Source organism: Dermochelys coriacea, chromosome 10 (assembly GCF_009764565.3).
Source record: "Dermochelys coriacea isolate rDerCor1 chromosome 10, rDerCor1.pri.v4, whole genome shotgun sequence".
Taxonomy (NCBI): domain Eukaryota; kingdom Metazoa; phylum Chordata; order Testudines; family Dermochelyidae; genus Dermochelys; species Dermochelys coriacea.
The window spans coordinates 42,346,685-42,369,337 of NC_050077.1; the positions used below are offsets into that span (position 1 = coordinate 42,346,685).

Below are 22,653 nucleotides of genomic sequence, written 5' to 3' on the forward strand. Positions count from 1 at the left end.
CTGTCGCCGAATAGGAGGACCACAAACTGGTAGTTGGAGAACAATGGGACAGACGGATCCAGGGTATACTTTTCTTATGGCGGGGGGGGGGGGAGCTCCCTTGGCCCTGAGATTGCTGCGGCTTGAACCACTTACAGACTGGATTGGGAATGTACTGCCCAAGAGTTTTCAGGGTAGTGCGGGAGTCCTTAAGGCCATGCAGTTTACTGTCTATCTGCTCTGCAAACAGGCCCTGGCCATCAAAGGGGAGATAATGCATCGATTGCTGAGCCTCCATTGACAGACCCAAGAGAAGCAGCCAGGAAGACCTTCACATGGAGATGGCAGAGGCCATGGCGCGAGCCACAGAGTCTGCTGCATCTGAGGCTGCTTGGAGGGCCACTCTCGCTGCAGCCATGTCCTCTTTGAGGATCGCCCACAATTCCTTCCTGGACCCTTTGGGCAGCGAGACCTCAAAATTGGCCATAAACTGCCATATATTGTAGTCATAGCAACCAAGAGGGCTTGGTAGTTGCCCACTCTCAACTGAAGGCTGGAAGACGGATACATTTTTTGCCCAAACAGATCCAGTCTTTTTGAGTCTTTATTCTTGGGCATAGCCCCGGGTCTCCCTCTGGTTAATGACCTCAACTACGAGGGAGGAAAGATGGACAGTATGGCAAGAGATCACCCTGGCTTAACCAGGAGATCTTCAATGATCTAAAACTCAAAGAAGAGTCCTACAAAAAGTGGAAACTTGGTCAAATTACAAAGGATGAATATAAACAAATAACACAAGTATGTAGGGACAAAATTAGAAAAGCCAAGGCACAAAACAAGATCAAACAACTTAGGGACATTAAAGGAAACAAGAAAACATTCTACAAATATATTAGAAGCAAGAGGAAGACTAAAGACAGAGTAGGCCCGTGGGGGGGGGGGGCAGAAGGGGAAGACAATAACAGAAAATGTGGAAATGGCAGAGGTGTTTAATGACTTATTTGTTTCAGTTTTCACCAATAAGGTTGGTGGCAATTGGACGTCTAACATAGTGAATGCCAGCGAAAGTGAGGTAGGATCAGAGTCTAAAACAGGGAAAGAACAAGTCAAAGATTACTTAGACAAGTAAGAGGTATTCAAATCACCAGGGCCTGATAAAATGCATCCTAGAATACTCAAGGAGCTGACTGAGGAGATATCTGAGCGATTAGCAATTATCTTTGAAAAGTCATGGAAGACGGGAGACATTCCAGAAGACTGGAAAAGGGCAAATATAGTGCCCGTCTATAAAAAGGGAATAAGACAACCTGTGGAATTACAGACCAGTCAGCTTAATTTCTGTACCCAGAAAGATAATGGAGCAACTAATTAAGCAATGAATTTGCAAACACCTAGAAGATAATAAGGTGATAAATAACAGTCAGCATGGATTTGTCAAGAACAAATAGTGTCAAACCAACCTGATAGCTTTCTTTGACAGGGTAACAAGCCTTGTAGGTGGGGGGGAAGTGGTAGATGTGGTACATCTTGACTTTAGTAAGGCTTTTGATACTGTCTCGCATGACTTTCTCATAAACAAACTAGGGAAATACAACCTAGATGGAGCTACTATAAGGTGGGTGCATAACTGGTTGGAAAATTGTTCCCAGAATGTAGTTATCAGTGGTTCATAGTCATGCCGGAAGGGTATAATGAGTGAAGTCCCGCAGGGATTGGTTCTGGGTCCGGTTCTGTTCAATATCTTCATCAATGATTTAGATAATGGCACAGAGAATACACTTATAAAGTTTGCGGATGATACCAGGCTGGGAGGGATTGCAAGTGCTTTGGAGGTTAGAATTAAAATTAAAAATAATCTGGACAAACTGGAGAAATGGTCTGAAGTAAACAGGATGAAATTCAATAAGGACAAATGCAAAGTACTCCATTTAGGAAGGACAATCAGTTGCACACATACAAAATGGGAAATGACTGCCTAGGAAGGAATACTGCTGAAAGAGATCTGGGGGTCATAGCGTACCAAAAGCTAAATATGAGTCACCAGTGTAACACTGTTGCAAAAAAAGCGAACGTCATCCTGGGATGTATTAGCAGGAGTGTTGTAAGCAAGACACGAAAAGTAATTCTGCATCTCTACTCCATGCTGATTAGGCCTCAAATGCAGTATTGTGTCCAGTTCTGGGTGCCACATTTCAGGAAAGATGTGGACAAATTGGAGAAAGTCCAGAGAAGAGTAACAAAAACGATTAAAGGTCTGGAAAACATGACCTCTGAGGAAGAATTGAAAAAAATGGGTTTGTTTAATCTGGAGAAGAGAAGATGGAGGGGACGTGATAACAGTTTTCAAGTAATAAAAGGTTGTTACAAGGAGGAGGAAGAAAAGTTGTTCTTCTTAACCTCTGAGGATAGGACATGAAGCAGTGAGCTTAAATTGCAGCAAGGGCGGTTTAGGTTGGACATTAGGAAAAACTTCCTGTCAGATTGGTTAAGCACCGGAATAAATTGCCCAGGGAGGTTGTGGAATCTCCACCATTGGTGATTTTTAAGAGCAGGTTGGACAAGTACCTGTCAGGGATGGTCTAGACAATACTTAGTCCTGCCTTGAGTGCAATGGACTGGACTAGATGACCTCTCGAGGTCCCTTCCAGTTCTATGATTCTATGAGTTTGGTGCAGGGTGAGTATAGAGATACTAATGGCCTTTAGCTGGTACAAAATATTTGCACTCAGCCCTTTTTGAGGGGGTTTCAGGGAGGAGGGAGTTTGCCATAGGGCATTCATTATTTTCAATACCTTCTCTTGTAGGGTTTAAGCCACTTTAGCAGGTGCCGTGGAGGAAAGGACGTCAAACAGTGAATCCAACAGCTCAAGTTCCTCTGCCTGGAGCCCCAGGTTAGAGGTGACCCTCTTCAAAAGCTCCTGATGAGCCTTGGCATCATCTTGCAGAACTGGGTGAGGGGAACCCGTAATCGCTTCATCCAGTGATGATGACAAAGCCAGTGCCGAGGGATCCACCACGTCCTTTGATGGTCCAGCTGGCTGCTCCCCTAGATCCTCATGGCTGGGGGGTGGTAGGTAGTCTTTCCCTGTGGGGTCTCCACCTCTGAAGGAGGGCGGGATGCTGCGGCCGATGACCTGAGGCTCCCACCACTGACCGGGCGGCCTGGGAAGGCTGGGTGAACCCCCATGGATTCCATGGGTACCACGCTGCTGACCATTGGCCTGGAGGCACAGGGTGGGTTACAGTGCCGATGAGGTTGACGGTACCACTGGTGCCGGAGACTGTCCTGCTACCAGGGACTCCTGACCAGCACCGAAAATGTAAGCAGAACGGACACTGCAGAGTGACCATGACCGACTTGCCCAGTGGCCCTCCTCCCTGTGGTGCCAGCCGCTGTGCCTCGACACACCAACCTATCCGATCGGGACGAGTTCCTCCCGTGGGACCCTAGGAATCTTTGGTGTTCGACGCATCTGCATCAGTAGAATGGCGATCTACACCTCATGCTGCTTGACCTGTACTGGGATCTAGAGTGGGACCGGGAGTCAGAGCGGGTTGGCTGTTGGTAGAATCTCCCCGATCGAGGGGATTCACGTCTCGGTGACAGGTGCTGAGGTATTGGAGACCCGATAGGTCGGTCTCGAGGCTCATGCCGGGGGCGTGTGCCTCTGCAGGTCTGCACCAGGTTACTGGCGAGCCGTGCTTCGAATCCCGCTGTCAGTGCCCAGGGTCCGGAGACTGGAGAGGGCTTCTCTGAGCCTGCCTCCCAAAGTCAGAGGCATAATGGCTCCCATGCAGGCGAGTGCTAGCAGGATGTCCCCCGCGATGGAAACAGCGCTGCTGAGGTGGGTTTACCCCTGGCCTTGGGTACCGCTGGTGTAGGTGGCACTGGTAGAGTCAGGATCTCCTGCGCTGCCTGCAGGGCCTTGGGCATTGATGAGACTTTGAGTTGACGGAGGCCTTCATCACTGTCCAGTGTGGCAGGCATAGTACGGGAAGGGCTGGCTCAACAGCTCGACATGAGCTGGGGCCCCACTCCCTGACGGAGGTGTTGAGCTGCCCAGCATGGGTCTTGGCTCTCCTCCGGCTCTCTCCTTTCCCTTATAGGGAGTGGGAGATCTTCCCTTCGCAGATCTCTTGGGCTTCTTGGCCGTGGCTGGGGAGGGGATTGATGCTGGCTCATGGATGGCACCAGCGGGGCGCTCCATACTGATGCTGCAATGCTTGGGGCTGAGTCGGACCTCTGCTCCGGTGCTGCGGTCAGCCCTGACTCCATCAGGAGTGCCCTGAGATGGATGTCTCTCTCCTTTTTCATTTTGGGTTTGAATGACTTACAGATGCGACACTTGTAGCTTATGTGTCCTTCTCCCACACACCTTAAACAACTAATGTGCGGGTCACTGATGGGCACGGGCCACTTACAGCAATCACATGGTTTAAAGCCTGGAGACTGGGTCATGCTCATCCGTAGACTGAGTCCCGTCCAGGACCAACTAACTAGAACTAATACTAAGGGTAAATATTAAACTATATACAACTATTTTACAAAGAAATGTTCATGAGACATACTGAACTAAGTGAAAACTAGCCGAAGCAGCAGAAGTTCCAGCACCGTAACTGGCAACAAGAAGGAACTGAGGGTAGGGGGAGTCGGCAGAGCCCCTTATACCACGCCATGCAGGCGCCACTCCAGAGGGTGCCAGAGCTCGTCCCCTGTGCATACTGCTAAGGGATATGGAGTTGACAGGGTACTAAACGTGCTTGAAGGTCAGTGTATAGAAGGGTTCTTAAAGCCTGGATCAGAGGCAGGTCCATCATGAGCTTAATTTGCCTGTTTTTCCTATATTTGCTTGTAAAAGACATGCAGATATTACACTTGGCTGGTATGTGGGTGTCTCCCAAACAGTGGAGGTATCAAGAATGGCCATCACTAACTGGTATGGATTCCTGGCAAGAAAGGTGGTGCTTGATACCTGGAGATTCTGGCATACACTAGCAACAATGACCCCCCTGAAGATAGCCCCTCAGCAACAGAGGTGGTTGTGGTGGGTGTGGGTTGATAGAAAAATCCTCCAACAAAAATAGAATTCAAAACAAGCAAACTAGATACACTATTAAACTAAACTTAACTATCATACAAACTAAACTAAAAGGGCTCAGCTACAGGCTGTGCTAGAGTGGGCATGCAAGATGCTCTGTTTCACGGTGAAGAGCAGTTGATATGGTGGTTAGCCCATACAGCTCTATATATCCTCTGTCAGGGCATGAGGATGTCTGGAGCTCATGTGCGGGCCAAATGGTCACTGCCGCTGAAAATCTCTGATTAAAGGTGCATGATGTGTCTGTGGACCTCAACTGGAGCACCCATAGGTACGCTACTTGAAGAAAAATGCACATTGTGCTGACTTGTGCCTGATAACAGCATAAGACCAAACTTATATGCACTTATGACCTGAGCCAAGATCTCAGTAATTCTCCGGAGACTGAAGACCAGTAGAATTAATGCATTGTGGCAAAGTTTCCTCTGCTCTCAGAGAGATCGTTTGAAACTGCAAATATTGTTTGACAAAAGAACTGTTCTTACAATATTCTGGAGTAAAGGGAAAAATAGCATGGCCTCATTGCATGGTGCTACAGCAGTAGCAAAACTTCCATTTAGTGAGCTTCCCTCAATCATCAGTAACTGGTAGTCAAGAAAATACACAGATAGCAAAGGTAACCAACCAGGCACTCACAAACTACCTTCTTATTTGAAATTTGATTTTTTTTCCCCCCTAATGGGATGTCTGGCAGCTGATGCACATTAAGTCTACACAGTGAAAGACAGAAGGCAGTAGGAAGTATCCAAAATGAGAGTCTGCTTGACCAGGCCCACTGAACCTCAGCTTCTATCAGTGAGCATTCTAGGCAGCACTCCCAGCACCTTGAAATTAGAATATTTTTTTTTCTTTTGGAACAAAAGTACTATCAGAATGAGTACTGGGAAGCCTACAGGATTGTTCTATATAGTTATTCTTTCTAAAATATGTGCAAATGCTTTTTTGAGCTATTTCTTCCACACAGTAAATAATCCTTATTCAGAAAGGGCCAGATCTCTCTGTCAATAAAATAAAGGTGTAACAAGACTTTAGTCCCCTTCCTGATCTTATCCCCATTGCAACCTGGGATGGAATTATTTGGGGGTGGGGGGTGTTGAGAATATATTCACAATGGCTTGTTTTGTTCTTCCCAATTATAACAAAACATTCTTTCTGGCAGAGACAATTGGTAAGAAAGGCTGTTAACTTACGCTGAGGGGGCTGAGAATCAAATGGCATCATCATTTTTGGCCTCATCCCTCTTCTTCCTGCCAATGTGGACATGCTGTCCTCTGACTCATGCCCTGAGAAAGAATACTGAAGGTTACTTACTACAGCACCGATTCCTTCATGACAACACACAACCAGGTGATTTGGCTACAAACATTTTTTAATTCTGTGTGCATAGTTTGGCTGTCCTCTTCATAATAGTTCTGCAGCTGATGACTGGCAAGCATCCAAGAACAGACTAGATTTAGTTCTTCCACCCCCTCCACTGGAAAACCAGCAGGGGTGGTTGGGTTACAAGCACTATTGTGCATGGGAGAAACAGTCCAGACTTCCATGAAACTAATATTCTATAGAAATGCAATTTCTGGAGAAAAGAAAAGGAGGACTTGTGGCACCTGAGAGATTAACAAATTTATTAGAGCATAAGCTTTCGTGAGCTACAGCTCACTTCATCGGATGCATTCAGTGGAAAATACAGTGGGGAGATTTATATACACACACAGAGAACATGAAACAATGGGTATTACCATACACGCTGTAAGTAGAGTGATCACTTAAGATGAGCTATTACCAGCAGGTAGGGAGGGTGCGGGGAAGGAAGAAAACCTTTTGTGGTGATAATCAAGGTGGCCCATTTCCGCAGTTGACAAGAACGTCTGAGGAACAGTGGGGGGAGGAGGGCAGGGGGGGAATAACATGGGGAAATAGTTTTACTTTGTGTAATGACCCATCCACTCCCAGTCTCTATTCAAGCCTAAGTTAATTGTATCCAGTTTGCAAATTAATTCCAATTCAGCAGTCTCTTGTTGGAGTCTGGTTTTGAAGGTTTTTTGTTGAAGAATAGCCACTCAGGTCTGTAATCGAGTGACCAGAGAGATTGAAGTGTTCTCCGACTGGTTTTTGAATGTTATAATTCTTGACGTCTGATTTGTGTCCATTTATTCTTTTACGTAGAGACTGTCCAGTTTGACTAATGTACATGGCAGAGGGGCATTGCTGGCACATGATGGCATATATCACATTGGTAGATGCGCAGGTGAACGAGCCTCTGATAGTGGCTGATGTGATTAGGCCCTATGATGGTGTCCCCTGAATAGATATGTGGACACAGTTGGCAGCGGGCTTTGTTGCAAGGATAGGTTCCTGGGTTAGTGGTTCTGTTGTGTGGTGTGTGGTTGCTGGTGAGTATTTGCTTCAGGTTGGGGGCTGTCTGTAAGAAAGGATGGCCTGTCTCCCAAGATCTGTGAGAGGGATGGGTCGTCCTTCAGGATAGGTTGTACATCCTTGATGATGCATTGGAAAGGTTTTAGTTGGGGGCTGAAGGTGATAGCTAGTACACTACAAAAAGAAAAGGAGTACTTGTGGCACCTTAGAGACTAACAAATTTATTAGAGCATAAGCTTTCGTGAGCTACAGCTCACTTCATCAGATGCATATGGTGGAGAAAACAGAGGAGAGATTTATATACACACACACCGAGAACATGAAACAATGGGTTTATCATACACACTGTAAGGAGTGTGATCACTTAAGATAAGCCATCACCAGCAGCGGGGGGGGGGGGGGGGGAAGGAGGAAAACCTTTCATGGTGACAAGCAAGGTAGGCTAATTCCAGCAGTTAACAAGAATATCAGAGGAACAGTGGGGGGTGGGGTGGGAGGGAGAAATACCATGGGGAAATAGTTTTACTTTGTGTAATGACTCATCCATTCCCAGTCTCTATTCAAGCCTAAGTTAATTGTATCCAGTTTGCAAATTAATTCCAATTCAGCAGTCTCTCGTTGGAATCTGTTTTTGAAGCTTTTTTGTTGAAGTATAGCCACTCTTAGGTCTGTAATCGAGTGACCAGAGAGATTGAAGTGTTCTCCAACTGGTTTTTGAATGTTATAATTCTTGACGTCTGATTTGTGTCCATTCATTCTTTTACGTAGAGACTGTCCAGTTTGGCCAATGTACATGGCAGAGGGGCATTGCTGGCACATGATGGCATATATCACATTGGTAGATGCGCAGGCGAACGAGCCTCTGATAGTGTGGCTGATGTGATTAGGCCCTATGATGGTATCCCCTGAATAGATATGTGGACAGAGCTGGCAACAGGCTTTGTTGCAAGGATAGGTTCCAGGGTTAGTTGTGTGGTGTGTGGTTGCTGGTGAGTATTTGCTTCAGATTGGGGGGCTGTCTGTAAGCAAGGACTGGTCTGTCTCCCAAGATCTGTGAGAGTGATGGGTCGTCCTTCAGGATAGGTTGTAGATCCTTGATGATGCGTTGGAGAGGTTTTAGTTGGGGGCTGAAGGTGATGGCTAGTGGCGTTCTGTTGTTTTCTTTGTTGGGCCTGTCCTGTAGTAGGTGACATCTGGGTACTCTTCTGGCTCTGTCAATCTGTTTCTTCACTTCAGCAGGTGGGTATTGTAGTTGTAGGAATGCATGATAGAGATCTTGTAGGTATTTGTCTCTGTCTGAGGGGTTGGAGCAAATGCGGTTATATCGTAACGCTTGGCTGTAGACAATGGATCGAGTGGTATGATCTGGATGAAAGCTAGAGGCATGTAGGTAGGAATAGCGGTCAGTAGGTTTCCGATATAGGGTGGTGTTTATGTGACCATCGCTTATTAGCACTGTAGTGTCCAGGAAGTGGATCTCTTGTGTGGACTGGTCCAGGCTGAGGTTGATGGTGGGATGGAAATTGTTGAAATCATGGTGGAATTCCTCAAGAGCTTCTTTTCCATGGGTCCAGATGATGATGTCATCAATGTAGCGCAAGTAGAGTAGGGGCATTAGGGGACGAGAGCTGAGGAAGCGTTGTTCTAAGTCAGCCATAAAAATGTTGGCATACTGTGGGGCCATGCGGGTACCCATCGCAGTGCCGCTGATTTAAAAGTATACATTGTCACCAAATGTGAAATAGTTATGGGTGAGGACAAAGTCACAAAGTTCAGCCACCAGGTTAGCCGTGACATTATCGGGGATACTGTTCCTGACGGCTTGTAGTCCATCTTTGCGTGGAATGTTGGTGTAGAGGGCTTCTACATCCATAGTGGCTAGGATGGTGTTTTTAGGAAGATCACCAATGGACTGTAGTTTCCTCAGGAAGTCAGTGGTGTCTCGAAGATCGCTGGGAGTGCTGGTAACGAAGGGCCTGAGGAGGGAGTCTACATAGCCAGACAATCCTGCTGTCAGGGTGCCAATGCCTGAGATGATGGGGCGTCCAGGATTTCCAGGTTTATGGATCTTGGGTAGCAGATAGAATACCCCAGGTCGGGGTTCTAGGTGTGTGTCTGTGCGGATTTGTTCTTGTGCTTTTTCAGGGAGTTTCTTGAGCAAATGCTGTAGTTTCTTTTGGTAACTCTCAGTGGGATCAGAGGGTAATGGCTTGTATAAAGCGGTGTTGGAGAGCTGCCTAGTAGCCTCTTGTTCATACTCCGACCCCAACTAAAACCTCTCCAACGCATCATCAAGCATCTACAACCTATCCTGAAGGACGACCCATCACTCTCACAGATCTTGGGAGACAGACCAGTCCTTGCTTACAGACAGCCCCCCAATCTGAAGCAAATACTCACCAGCAACCACACACCACACAACAGAACCACTAACCCAGGAACCTATCCTTGCAACAAAGCCCGTTGCCAACTCTGTCCACATATCTATTCAGGGGATACCATCATAGGGCCTAATCACATCAGCCACACTATCAGAGGCTCATTCACCTGCGCATCTACCAATGTGATATATGCCATCATGTGCCAGCAATGCCCCTCTGCCATGTACATTGGCCAAACTGGACAGTCTCTATGTAAAAGAATGAATGGACACAAATCAGAGGTCAAGAATTATAACATTCAAAAACCAGTTGGAGAACACTTCAATCTCTCTGGTCACTTGATTACAGACCTAAGAGTGGCTATACTTCAACAAAAAAGCTTCAGAAACAGACTCCAACGAGAGACTGCTGAATTGGAATTAATTTGCAAACTGGATACAATTAATTTAGGCTTGAATAGAGACTGGGAATGAGTCATTACACAAAGTAAAACTATTTCCCCATGGTATTTCTCCCTCCCACCCCACCCCCCACTGTTCCTCTGATATTCTTGTTAACTGCTGGAATTAGCCTACCTTGCTTGTCACCATGAAAGGTTTTCCTCCTTTCCCTCCCCCCCCCCCCGCAGCTGGTGATGGCTTATCTTAAGTGATCACTCTCCTTACAGTGTGTATGATAAACACATTGTTTCATGTTCTCGGTGTGTGTGTATATAAATCTCTCCTCTGTTTTTTCCACGAAATGCATCCGATGAAGTGAGCTGTAGCTCACGAAAGCTTATGCTCTAATAAATTTGTTAGTCTCTAAGGTGCCACAAGTACTCCTTTTCTTTTTGTGAATACAGACTAACACGGCTGCTACTCTGAAACCTGTCACTACAAAAAGGAGGATTCTGGGTGGACTCCTCCTGAAGGTCGAAACAACAGACTGGACTTCTACATAGAGTGCTTCCGCCGACGTGCACGGGCTGACATTGTGGAAAAGCAGCATCACTTGCCCCATAACCTCAGCCATGCAGAATACAATGCCATCCACAGCCTCAGAAACAACTCTGACATCATAATCAAAAAGGCTGACAAAGGAGGTGCTGTTATCATCATGAATAGGTCACAATATGAACAAGAGGCTAATAGGCAGCTCTCCAACACCACTTTCTACAAGCCATTACCCTCTGATCCCACTGAGGGTTACCAAAAGAAACTACACCATTTACTTAAGAAACTCCCTGAAAAAGCACAAAAACAAATCTGCACAGACACACCCCTGCAACCCCGACGTGGGGTATTCTATCTGCTACCCAAGATCCATAAACCTGGAAATCCTGGAAGCCCCATCATCTCAGGCATTGGCACCCTGACAGCAGGATTGTCTGGCTATGTAGACTCCCTCCTCAGGCCCTATGCTACCAGCACCCCCAGCTATCTTCGAGACACCATTGACTTCCTGAGGAAACTACAGTCCATCGGTGATCTTCCTAAAAACATCATCCTGGCCACTATGGATATAGAAGCCCTCTACACCAACATTCCACACAAAGATGGACTACAAGCTGTCAGGAACAATATCCCCGATAATGTCACGGCTAACTTGGTGGCTGAACTTTGTGACTTTGTCCTCACCCATAACTATTTCACATTTGGGGACAATGTATACCTTCAAATCAGCGGCACTGCGATGGGTACCCGAATGGCCCCATAGTATGCCAACATTTTTATGGCTGACTTAGAACAACGCTTCCTCAGCTCTCGTCCCCTAATGCCCCTACACTACTTGCACTACATTCATGACACCTTCATCATCTGGACTATGGAGAAGAAGCCCCTGAGGAATTCCACCATGATTTCAACAATTTCCATCCCACCATCAACCTCAGCCTGGATCAGTCCACAGAAGAGATCCACTTCCCGGACACTATGGTGCTAATAAGCGATGGTCACACAAACACCACCCTATACCGGAAACCTACTGATCGCTATTCCTACCTATATGCCTCTAGCTTTCACCCAGATCACACCATACGATACATTGTCTACAGCCAAGCTCTACGGTACAACTGCATTTGCTCCAACCCCTCAGACAGAGACAAACACCTACAAGATCTCTATCAAGCATTCTTACAACTATAATACGCACCTGCTGAAGTGAAGAAACAGATTGACAGAGCCAGAAGAGTACCCAGAAGTCACCTACTACAGGACAGGCCCAACAAAGAAAATAACAACGCCACTAGCCATCACCTTCAGCCCCCAACTAAAACCTCTCCAACGCATCATCAAGGATCTACAACCTATCCTGAAGGACGACCCATCACTCTCACAGATCTTGGGAGACAGGCCAGTCCATGCTTACAGACAGCCCCCCAATCTGAAGCAAATACTCACCAGCAACCACACACCACACAACAGAACCACTAACCCAGGAACTTATCCTTGCAACAAAGCCCGTTGCCAACTGTGTCCACATATCTATTCAGGGGACACCATCATAGGGCCTAATCACATCAGCCACACTATCAGAGGCTCGTTCACCTGCGCATCTACCAATGTGATATATACCATCATGTGCCAGCAATGCTCTTCTGCCATGTACATTGGTCAAACTGGAAAGTCTCTACGTAAAAGAATAAATGGACACAAATCAGATGTCAAGAATTGTAACATTCAAAAAGCAGTCGGAGAACACTTCAATCTCTCTGGTCACTCGATTACAGACCTGAGAGTGGCTATTCTTTAGCAAAAAACCTTCAAAACCAGACTCCAACAAGAGACTGCTGAATTGGAATTAATTTGCAAACTGGATACAATTAACTTAGGCTTGAATAGAGACTGGGAGTGGATGGGTCATTACACAAAGTAAAACTATTTCCCCATGTTATTTCCCCCCTGTCCCCGTCCCCCCACTGTTCCTCAGACGTTCTTGTCAACTGCTGGAAATGGGCCACCTTGATTATCACCACAAAAGGTTTTCTTCCTTCCCTGCACCCTCCCTACCTGCTGGTAATAGCTCATCCTAAGTGATTACTCTCCTTACAGCGTGTATGGTAATACCTATTGTTTCATGTTCTCTGTATGTGTATATATAAATCTCCCCACTGTATTTTCCACTGAATGCATCCGATGAAGTGAGCTGTAGCTCACAAAAGCTTATGCTCAAATAAATTTGTTAATCTCTCAGGTGCCACAAGTACTCCTTTTCTTTTTGCGAATACAGACTAACACGGCTGCTATTCTGAAACCTGTAATTTCTGGAGAGAAATGGTAGCATGAATTAAGCTCATTCATGTAGAGATGGCACTAATCATCATTTCCCTCAACAGACTAGTATGAGATACTTGTTATACTACCTTGCACACAAGATTACTAACTTGTTATAGCTAGGTACCATTATTATGATATACCGAAGAATAACTCAAAAATTTATTCTTCTGCACTCTATTGTCCCACTGATACATATGTGAACCATGAAGATGAATCCCCTACACTGGAATGGAACAGAGCCCTGTAACCTAGTCATTAAACCCAAACTAATAAATAGAAAAATAAGAAAAACAACAATTTAATAAAAACTTTATTATAATCTAAATAACATTTTAACAAAAGCTTTTGCCAGATACAGTGGTTATTCTGTATCTAATTTTACACAATTAAATACCAAGATCCAACTACAGCTTGTTGTTAGCCAAGCTTACCCCTGTATGAGTTGCGCCTTTGATGGATATTGCTATCCATGGAATTGTCAACTGGCGTGATGTCCTGGGAGTTGCGAGGGATTGGGGTGTCTGTCATGATTGGGTTAGGGTCTGGAGATTTATCAATGGGTTTCAGCTCCAGTCTCTCATGATGGATCCAAAGGTCAGGGGGTTTGACATCCTTGGAATTTCCTTTGTATTTATGGGACCCATTCACTGATTTGCAGGCAGCTCGTTTCCTTGCAATACAAGAAAATAAATAAAACATTCTTAGACAAATATTTTGTTACTATCAGAGACAGGCGAGTTTTCATTTGAATTTTTTTCAGATCTACTATTCAGCTGTGTGGCAGCTATCTACATGTTCCACACCTAAAGGGATAGGCTGGTGTACTATGCAGCCACAGATTTTTTCCTCAAAATCTGCCACATGCTGCAGAACCTAAGCTTTCATACCCAAATATTAAGTTCCCAGTGCTTGTGGTGGTGAAGACAAGTGTGAAGTGTATGAAAACCAATGCTCTGGTATAGTCCTAAGTATGCAAACAACCTTAAATAATAGCTGCAAGTGGGGTGTGAAATGATACACTTACCTCAAAATGGTGATAACTCTGAAACTTAATGTTGATAATTTAAATGTTAATGATTTTACTACTTATCAGGTTAGCAGACACATTCAGCTAATGTGCTTACTCGCTCTTGTTGGAGTAACAGTGCCAGATTCTAGAGTGAGAGGCCATTTTTGTGTGATGTCAAGGGTTTTAATAGGTGGAAAATGAGGCATTCAAACACCTTTCCACCTTGGAGCCTGGAAGCAAAAGAGGAAATGTCATATCTGGCACCCAGAAGGAATGCAAGTAACAATTAAGATGCGACTAAAAAAAGCAGATAAAAAATTGAGGTGGATGGGGAATCAGTTTGTTTACACTGTGCAGGGAGTAGGTAGCCAAAGAAGCTCCATTTGTCAGGGGGCCAAGGTAGCCTGAAGAGTGCAGCAGGAGGGAGGGTATTTCACTCCCTGAAACTCCTCTGCAGGTTCTGGGTGAGTGGAATGTAAAAGTTAGGAGGCCTTATATCAGTCCTAAACTGATAAGAAGAGGTAAGCTGGCAGGAGTGGGCACACAAGAGAGGGTGAGAGGAGGAAGGACGTGAGCAAGTTTGAGGTGTTGTTCTCGGGGCCTGCTGCTTCTCTTGCTGAAAGGACCTTATAAGCTTGGAAGAAGATAAACCTTTATAATTTTTAGAAACATAATGTGCGACATGCTATTTAAGGGATTGCTCTACCAGAAAAATCAAATTGAAAATGTCCCTTTAATTTAATAAAAATATCCATCCTGGGATTCACCAAATATACAGAATTTTCAGTCTGCGGCACTAGAGTGCCACGGATTACACAAAAGATTCCTAAATGGTATCTATCAGGATATTTCACACCTAAGTTATTTTGGTATGACAATCCTAGAATCATAGAAGATAAGGGTTGGAAGAGACCTCAGGAGGTCATCTAGTCCAACCCCCTGCTCAAAGCAGGACCAACACCAACTAAATCATCCCAGCCAGGGCTTTGTCAAGCCAGGCCTTAAAAACCTCTAAGGATAGAGATTCCACCACCTCCCTAGGTAACCCATTCCAGTGCTTCACCACTCTCCTAGTTTTTCCTAATATCCAACCTAGACCCCCCTCCCACTGCAACTTGAGACCATTGCTTCTTGTTCTGTCATCTGCCACCACTGAGAACAACCTAGCTCCATCCTCTTTGGAACCCCCCTTCAGGTAGCTGAAGACTGCTATCAAATCCCCCCTCACTCTTCTCTTCTGCAGCCTAAATAACTCCAGTTCCCTCAGCCTCTCCTTGTAAGTCATGTGCCCCAGCACCCTAATCATTTTCATTGCCCTTTGCTGGACTCTCTCCAACTTGTCCACATCCTTTCTGTAGTGGGGGGCCCAAAACTGGACGCAGTACTCCAGGTGTGGCCTCACCAGTGCCAAATAGAGGGAAATATTCACTTCCCTTGACCTTGGCAATGCTCCTACTAATACAGCCCAATATGCCATTAGCCTTCTTGGTGACAAGGGCACACTGCTGACTCATATCCAGCTTCTTGTCCACTGTAATTCCCAGGTCCTTTTCTGCAGAAAGGACAAGACTAATAATAGAACCAAGCAACTTTTGCATATAAATCTTTCATACAAAGAATCAGGGATGCATTACACTAAATGACAGGTTTCAGAGTAGCAGCTGTGTCCCCAGCCAGACACCTGGGAAAGAATTCTCTATAGTAACTCAGAGCCCTCCCTCTCTGGTGTCCTATCTCTAACCACTGGGGATATTTGCTAATAGCAGTTGTGGATGGGTCCTATGCCACCGTTGGCAATCTCATCATCGCATATCCTCCATAAACTTATCAAGCTCAGTCTTTGCCCCTCCCTACTCCCCTTGGGAGGCTGTTCCAGAACTTCACTCCTCTGATGGTTAGAAACCTTCATCTAATTTCAAGCCTAAACTTATTGATGGCCAGTTTAACACCTCTTCCTCCCCGACGTTTATCCCTCTGACATATTTATAGACAGCAATCATATCTCCCCTCATCCTTTGTTTTCTTAGGCTAAACAAGCCAAGTTCTGTAAGTCTCCTCTCGTAACATAGGTTTTCAATTCCTCTGATCATACTAGTAGCCCTTCTCTGCATCTATTACAGTCTGAATTCATCTTTCTTAAACATCGGACAGAATTGCACACAATACTCCAGATGAAGTCTCACCAGTGCCTTGTATAACGGTAATAACACTTCCCTATCTCTACTGGAAATATCTCACCTGATGCATCCTAAGATTAAATTAGCCATTTTCATGGCCATTCCACATTAGTGACTCATAATCGTACTGTGATAGACAAACACACCTAGGTCTTTCTCCTCCTCTGTCACTTCCAACTAATACATCTCCAGTTTATAGCAAAAATTCTTGATATTAGTCTCTAAGTGCATGACCTTGCACTTTGTCCTATTAAATTTCATCCCATTTTTATTAGTCCAGTTTTCAAGGTTGTCCAAATCTTCTTTTATGATATTCTGGTCTTCCTCCATACTGGAAATATCTCCCAGCTTTGTCATCTGCAAATTTTATTAGCACACTTCCACTTTTTGTGCCAAGGTCATTAATGAACACATTAAATAAGATTAGTCCCAAGACCAATCCATTTAATTTAAAGTGAATTAATTCACCATCACTTGAACCAAGATTGTCCTCTACAATGAGTTCTTCTCTAAGGGCCTTGTTACTTACCACTACTAAATCTAAAATGGCATCACCTTTTGTTGGAGTAAGATATTTAACTCTTTCATCAGTGAAGCCAAGGAAACAGCCACCCTTAAACAGCTAGTGTTAGTGGCGCAGACCTATATAATAATTAACTGACTTAAATTCAACCCACATAAGACACAATTGATATTGATAGGTAAGGGCAAAGAAAATGCATGAATGGCTGAGGGTTGTGCCAACACTTTCAGATGTAATATTTTCTAAGCCTTTGCCAGTACCAACTGCAATAGTGAGGTCATAATGGAGACATCACTACTCTTGCAGTCATAGATGCAGCTATTAAGTAACTGAATAAATGGAGAAAACCAGAACGGAGTAAAGCACATCTTACTTTTTCTGGTGAGAGGTGGTGCGACGAGTGCAGAAGACAGCAACAATCACCACTATCACAATGGTGATCACTCCAACAGATACTATTATGACTAGAAGCATGTTGCTATCCAGGTGGGATGTGGGGCTTCCATGAGGACTGTTACTGCCTGTAGGGGAGGCGGGGAAGAGGAATGCACTTGTTATACAAAATCTTTACTTGAGAAAAAACTCCCCACTACAGGATGCAAAAAGAAAACAGTGATGGGGAGCCTGAAGAAAGTACACAGTGTCAGACAGAAACTAATCTTGGCTCAGCTGGTGCATTTCACATTAAGTACTCTCTGTCTTGTCTTTTGTTATTTAAACATTTGCACATGATCACCTGATTATGACCCTGTACAATTATCCTTTTCTCCTATATAACATTTTGGTGATCTATTTCCAAATGATAGCCCATTAAAAATTATGTAATGATACCTACAGCTGTGAAAACCATTCAGGTGTGGTGAGACAACCAACTATATCACAACAAAGAGGTTCAATACATGAGAGGCTGGCATAGTTAACCTGCAAAGCAACAATGAGTCTTCACATTGAAGTGTATCTGCATGAGCACTTCTGATTAAAAAAAAGGAATAGTGATACAAAAATCATTTGGTTACATCCTATTTGTACTGAAAACGTTGAGACAGGATACTATGCCAAAAGACAGGCACAGGGTGTGCTTATATATAATGACATCTGATCGACTGCTCCCCATAGCAATCTCTAAGGAGTCTCCAAGGGAACAACAAACATGCTCATTACATGTCACTGGACCAACTAATATAAGAATTCTTATGACCTAACTGTATCTCCCTCTGAGGCCACACAAGTTCACCCACTCTGCTACTGTTGTTGAGGATGCATGGGTGGGTCCCTTCAGATATTAGGACAAGAGGACAGAAGCCCACTGGAACACACACTCACACCCAATAGTCTGGCTGAAGAGTGCCACCTGCAGGGGCCTTCCCATTACCTATTTGAGCCCCAGTTTCCTCATCTGTAAAATGGGGATAATGATACTGACCTTCCTGTGTAAAGAGCTTTGAGATGCACTGGTGACAAGTGCTGTAAAGAGCTACAAATTATTATTATTATTACTTAACTCCCTATTCAGTTACCCCCTTCTTGCACCATGCGTCTCTAATGTCCAGATAGTCTTCTGTCATATTAATAAACTCATTCTCCCTTCCTTCCCCTGGAACTTTAGAAGTATTGGAATCTGGAGTTTGTGGCCCTGTTTCTGTAGTGGGTCTGACCTGGGTCCTTAAACTTGGGCAAAAGTTTACTTCTGGATGTGAATTTTGTGGCATCTTTAATTAAAACAAAACAAAAACAACAATCAAGCATACAAATTACATATTTGTTCAAAGAAATGGTAGTTTCCTGGGCGTGGCTCAGAAATGTAAGTTTCAAAGTAAAATATAAACCTTTAATTTCAAATACCTTCCATAATTTTTAAAAAAAAATCCATCTCAGCATGCTGCTTTCAAAGAACAGCACTGTGCTAATAGCAGCTATCTTCTTTTACAGTCCAAGTCTCTAGGACTTTAGGGAATTATACTTTGCTGTCTCTAGAAAGATGTGTGGTGAATGGTGAAAGGGAAGAAGGGCCTGAAAACACTTCCAGGAAAGCTGACCAGTATGCAGAGAAAAGGACCCTGCTGGAACTAAAGGTTATCAGGCATTCCTTTGGACACAGTAACCACACTTAATACACTATTGGTATTCTATAATGAAAATTTTTCTTTAAAATAAGATGCATTTTACGCAGCTCTAACCATTGGTACCTGAGTGCAAGACTTTCATGATACTAAATGCAAATGAGAGGAAGGTTTAAGAGCAAAACTTTTTTCCTCCTTGACCCTGTTATGTTCTATACAATTAATTATACACTGGTACATAGTGACAGTCGTTTTAAACTAGGCTGGGAAAACGTTTGGTGGCAATTGAATTCTGGTGCATATAAACATTTTTGTTCCCATTTGTTCTTTCATGGCAGACAAGGACTATATTATAGTAGCATGCTAAATTATTTTCCCAGTCTTACTTGTGAACTGCTAATATCAAATGGTTCATAAAAGGGGAAAACTGTAATTACTGGAAAAGATATCTTCAGGGCTGTAAATAATAGCTTCATATTTTAGGAGATATATCACATCACACACCATTATACCAAGACATACTGAATTTCAACCTAATAGGTCTCTGCTGAAATGCTTTATAAAGGGCCTTACCACTCATGGGTGGTTTGTAGTCAGGTCCTATATCCAATGGCCGACTTCCTTTTCCTGCAGACCCTAATGCTGGGAAAAAAACCCACATTAATAAATATCAGTTATGTGATAAACTTTCTTCATCTCCTAGCTATTCATTTCCAAAACCTGTATCATCTTGGATCTATTTTGTACAAGTTTTGTTTTTATATGGACATGAATAGCAAATACAGTCCACCAGAGATGTTCTCAACAAGTTCAGCAAACTCTGAATACTTCCAAACACAGAAACAGTTCAGAAGGGCTACCACCTAATAGGTGGATACCGCTTTTCTCAGTAAGTTGGGCTTTTTCCTTTTTATTACATTTTTAAAATATCAATAAAAAGAAATGATGGTTTGTAACCATGATAACCACTAGATTGATACAAGTAACTTTCTAGATGCTTACATTTGGGGTAATATCTACTTGGGCATCACTGAACAATAGTATAAACAACATGCTAAGTTCCTTTTCCTAGCCCCAGAATTTCAAGCCAGGTTAGGAAACAGAAACACAAACAATGGGAGTATCTTAGACATAGTCAGTCTTTGCTTATCCATACAAGCTTGCAAGGCAATTTTTTTGGTGCGTCTCTCGCGCCCGCCTCCTTCCCCCCTCCCCCCCCCCCGGAAAGCGACACTGCAGTCAGAAAAACCTTTTTAGTGGATGTTGAGAGAACAAGTCTAGCAGTTTCTGGTCTGTCTTTCAGAGACAATACACCTAAAAATTACTTAAAGTTCTGGACAGAGCAGTGTGATTAGAGGATGACAATGGAGGTACATCTATTTGCCAGCTGGTTCATTACTAAACTGAAAGCAAATAACATTCACTTCAAGAATCTGAACTACTGTTACCTAGTTCACAGGTACTGAATACAACTGACCTAATAATTAGAGTGCAGCTCTCTTTTTATTTTACCATATGTTCACTATTATTATAACTCAGAACTAATTTAGGCAATCTGCAGCAAAAAATCAAATGCAGAGCTACAAAATGGGTAATAACTGGCTAGGTGGTAGTATTGCTGGAAAGGATCTGGGGGTTACAGTGGATATGACTGAATATGAGTCAACAAAGTGATGCAGCTGCAAAAAATGCTAATATTCTGGGGAGTATTTACAGTGGTGTCATATATAAGAAATAGGAGGTAACTGATCCACTCTACTTGGGACTGATGAAGCCTTGGCTGGATTTCTGTGTACAATTTTGGGCACCACACTTTAAAAAAGATGTGGACAAATTGGAGAGAGTCCACAGGAGAGAGAAAAAAAAGAAGTGATAAAAGGTTTAGAACACCTGGCCTGTAAGGAAAGCTTTAAAAAACTGAGTATGTTTAATCCAGAGAAAAGACAACTATGGAGAGAAAAAAAGTCTTCAAATATGTTAAGGGCTGTTATAAAGAGGACAGTGATCAATTGTTCTCCTTGTCCCCAGAAGGTAGGATAAGTAGTAATGGGCTTAATCTGCAGCAAGGGAGATTTAGGCAATTAATTATGACAATACAAAATTGTTGTTATACCAAAGTTAGAATAGAAATGTGTGGCAACACACACACTCACTTTTGTATTTATACACCTTACATATATATATATTAGTTAGAAATATGACAGATATTGCAATCCCATGCAATATCTTTGGGGAGCATACTGTATTAAATTTATGTTTCACTGTGGGCCAGGGACCGTATGCAACTCCAAGGGGGAGAGTTATTACAGCTTCTCTAGAAACCAAAAACAGTAGGGGATGATTAAGTTGAATCCCCTAGGTGGAAAATACATCTAGAGAGGTACCCCACCTGTGGGAGGACTGCACATACAGGTTCAAACTGGATTTTCCAGAGACCAACAGACAAAGGGCTTTTGGCATAACACCACTGTGTTTAAGCTGACTCAGGGCTCCTTTCTGATCCAGCAAACAGACAGGACTTTTTGTCCTAAGGCAGCCCCAAATCCTTGTGGAAAGGTTGGAAAGATTTTGGCCTACTAAGGTCCCTATGACTGATGGGGTGACCTTTGGTAACCGTCTAATATGCATCTAGGAAATTTTATTGCTTTTATGTTTTCTCTGTAACGTAACCTTAAGAATAAAGGTGCTGCTTAGAAAGAGCTGTTTGGTAACTTGTCACTGGTGCATAGCTCTTGGAGAGAAGGCAAAGCACAGGCACTGGACTTTAGGCAGAATGGCTAGCTGGGGATATCACAGTGTAAGGCAGGAAACTGTGCAGCCTTAAACCCCCTAGAGTCAGGAGGGAGAGACACGTGACACTGGGAGCCAGAACCCTCCATCAAGGGTTGTATGTGCCCTCAAGGAACCACAGTGGGGAATACAGATGCAGTTACCTTGAATCTTTGACACCCAAAACCCTACAATTCTGCAGTCATGAAAGAAGGCTTATAAGGTTAAGACATCATCCTGATTAAGAAGGGAAGTTGAACATGCAATAAAAATGATTATAGAGAGATAACGGAAATGGGGAAGTTGAGAGCAATCTCTATAAATTAGGAGTTACACAATACAGAAAATTGATAAGGGAAGCTAAAGACATTAATAAAAAAGACAGAAAATACACTAGATTAAAGACAGTAAGAAGGAATTTGTTAAATACATAAGAAATAAAAGAAATCCTAACAATTGTGTAGGTACATTGCTAAATAGGAATGGTAAAATTGTCAATGCAGAAAGGGTAGATGTGTTTAGTAAATATTTCTGTTCTGTATTTGGAAAGAAGCTGGATGAAATATTCCCATTTTACAGTGATAATGAAATACTGTAATAGACAAAATGTTAAACAGCAAGTACTGAAGGTAAACATTTTTAAATCTGCAGGACCAGATAACTTGCAATTAAGAGTTTTGAAAGAATTGGCCAAGGAGTTCTCTTACCCATCGATGTTGGTATTTAACAGATATTGGAACACAGGGGAAGCATCAGAGGACTAGAAAAAAAAGCTAATATGCCAGTATTTTAAAAGGGTAAATGGGATGGCCTGGGTTATTTTAGTCTGGTAATATCTGGACATTGAACCAGATATTGAAACCAGGCAAAAATCATGGAAAGGCTGATATGGAATGGAATCACTAAAGAATTAAAAGATGGTAGCATAATTCATGCCTACTTTTATGGAAAATGGGTCTTGTCAAACTAAATAAAGTTTTTTGGATCAGATTATGAATTTGGATGACAAAGATAATTGTGCTGACA

At 43.4% G+C, this 22,653-nt stretch overlaps 1 protein-coding gene across 30 annotated transcripts in view; it reads right to left on the reverse strand.

Moving 5' to 3' along the window:
* The window catches only part of NEO1 (neogenin 1), a 499,518-nt gene that overhangs the window by 23,088 nt on the left and 453,777 nt on the right, over nucleotides 1-22,653 (reverse strand). For 23 of the 30 annotated variants that reach the window (XM_043493234.1, XM_043493238.1, XM_043493237.1 and 20 more), the window contains 4 exons: nucleotides 19,432-19,500; nucleotides 17,172-17,319; nucleotides 13,521-13,759; nucleotides 6,269-6,361 (listed from right to left, as the gene is read on the reverse strand). In XM_043493234.1, coding sequence (XP_043349169.1) covers nucleotides 6,269-6,361; nucleotides 13,521-13,759; nucleotides 17,172-17,319; nucleotides 19,432-19,500 — 549 coding nt within the window. The remainder of the gene's footprint in view (nucleotides 1-6,268; nucleotides 6,362-13,520; nucleotides 13,760-17,171; nucleotides 17,320-19,431; nucleotides 19,501-22,653) is intronic. The other 7 variants (XM_043493232.1, XM_043493227.1, XM_043493240.1 and 4 more) reach the window with 1 other exon arrangement.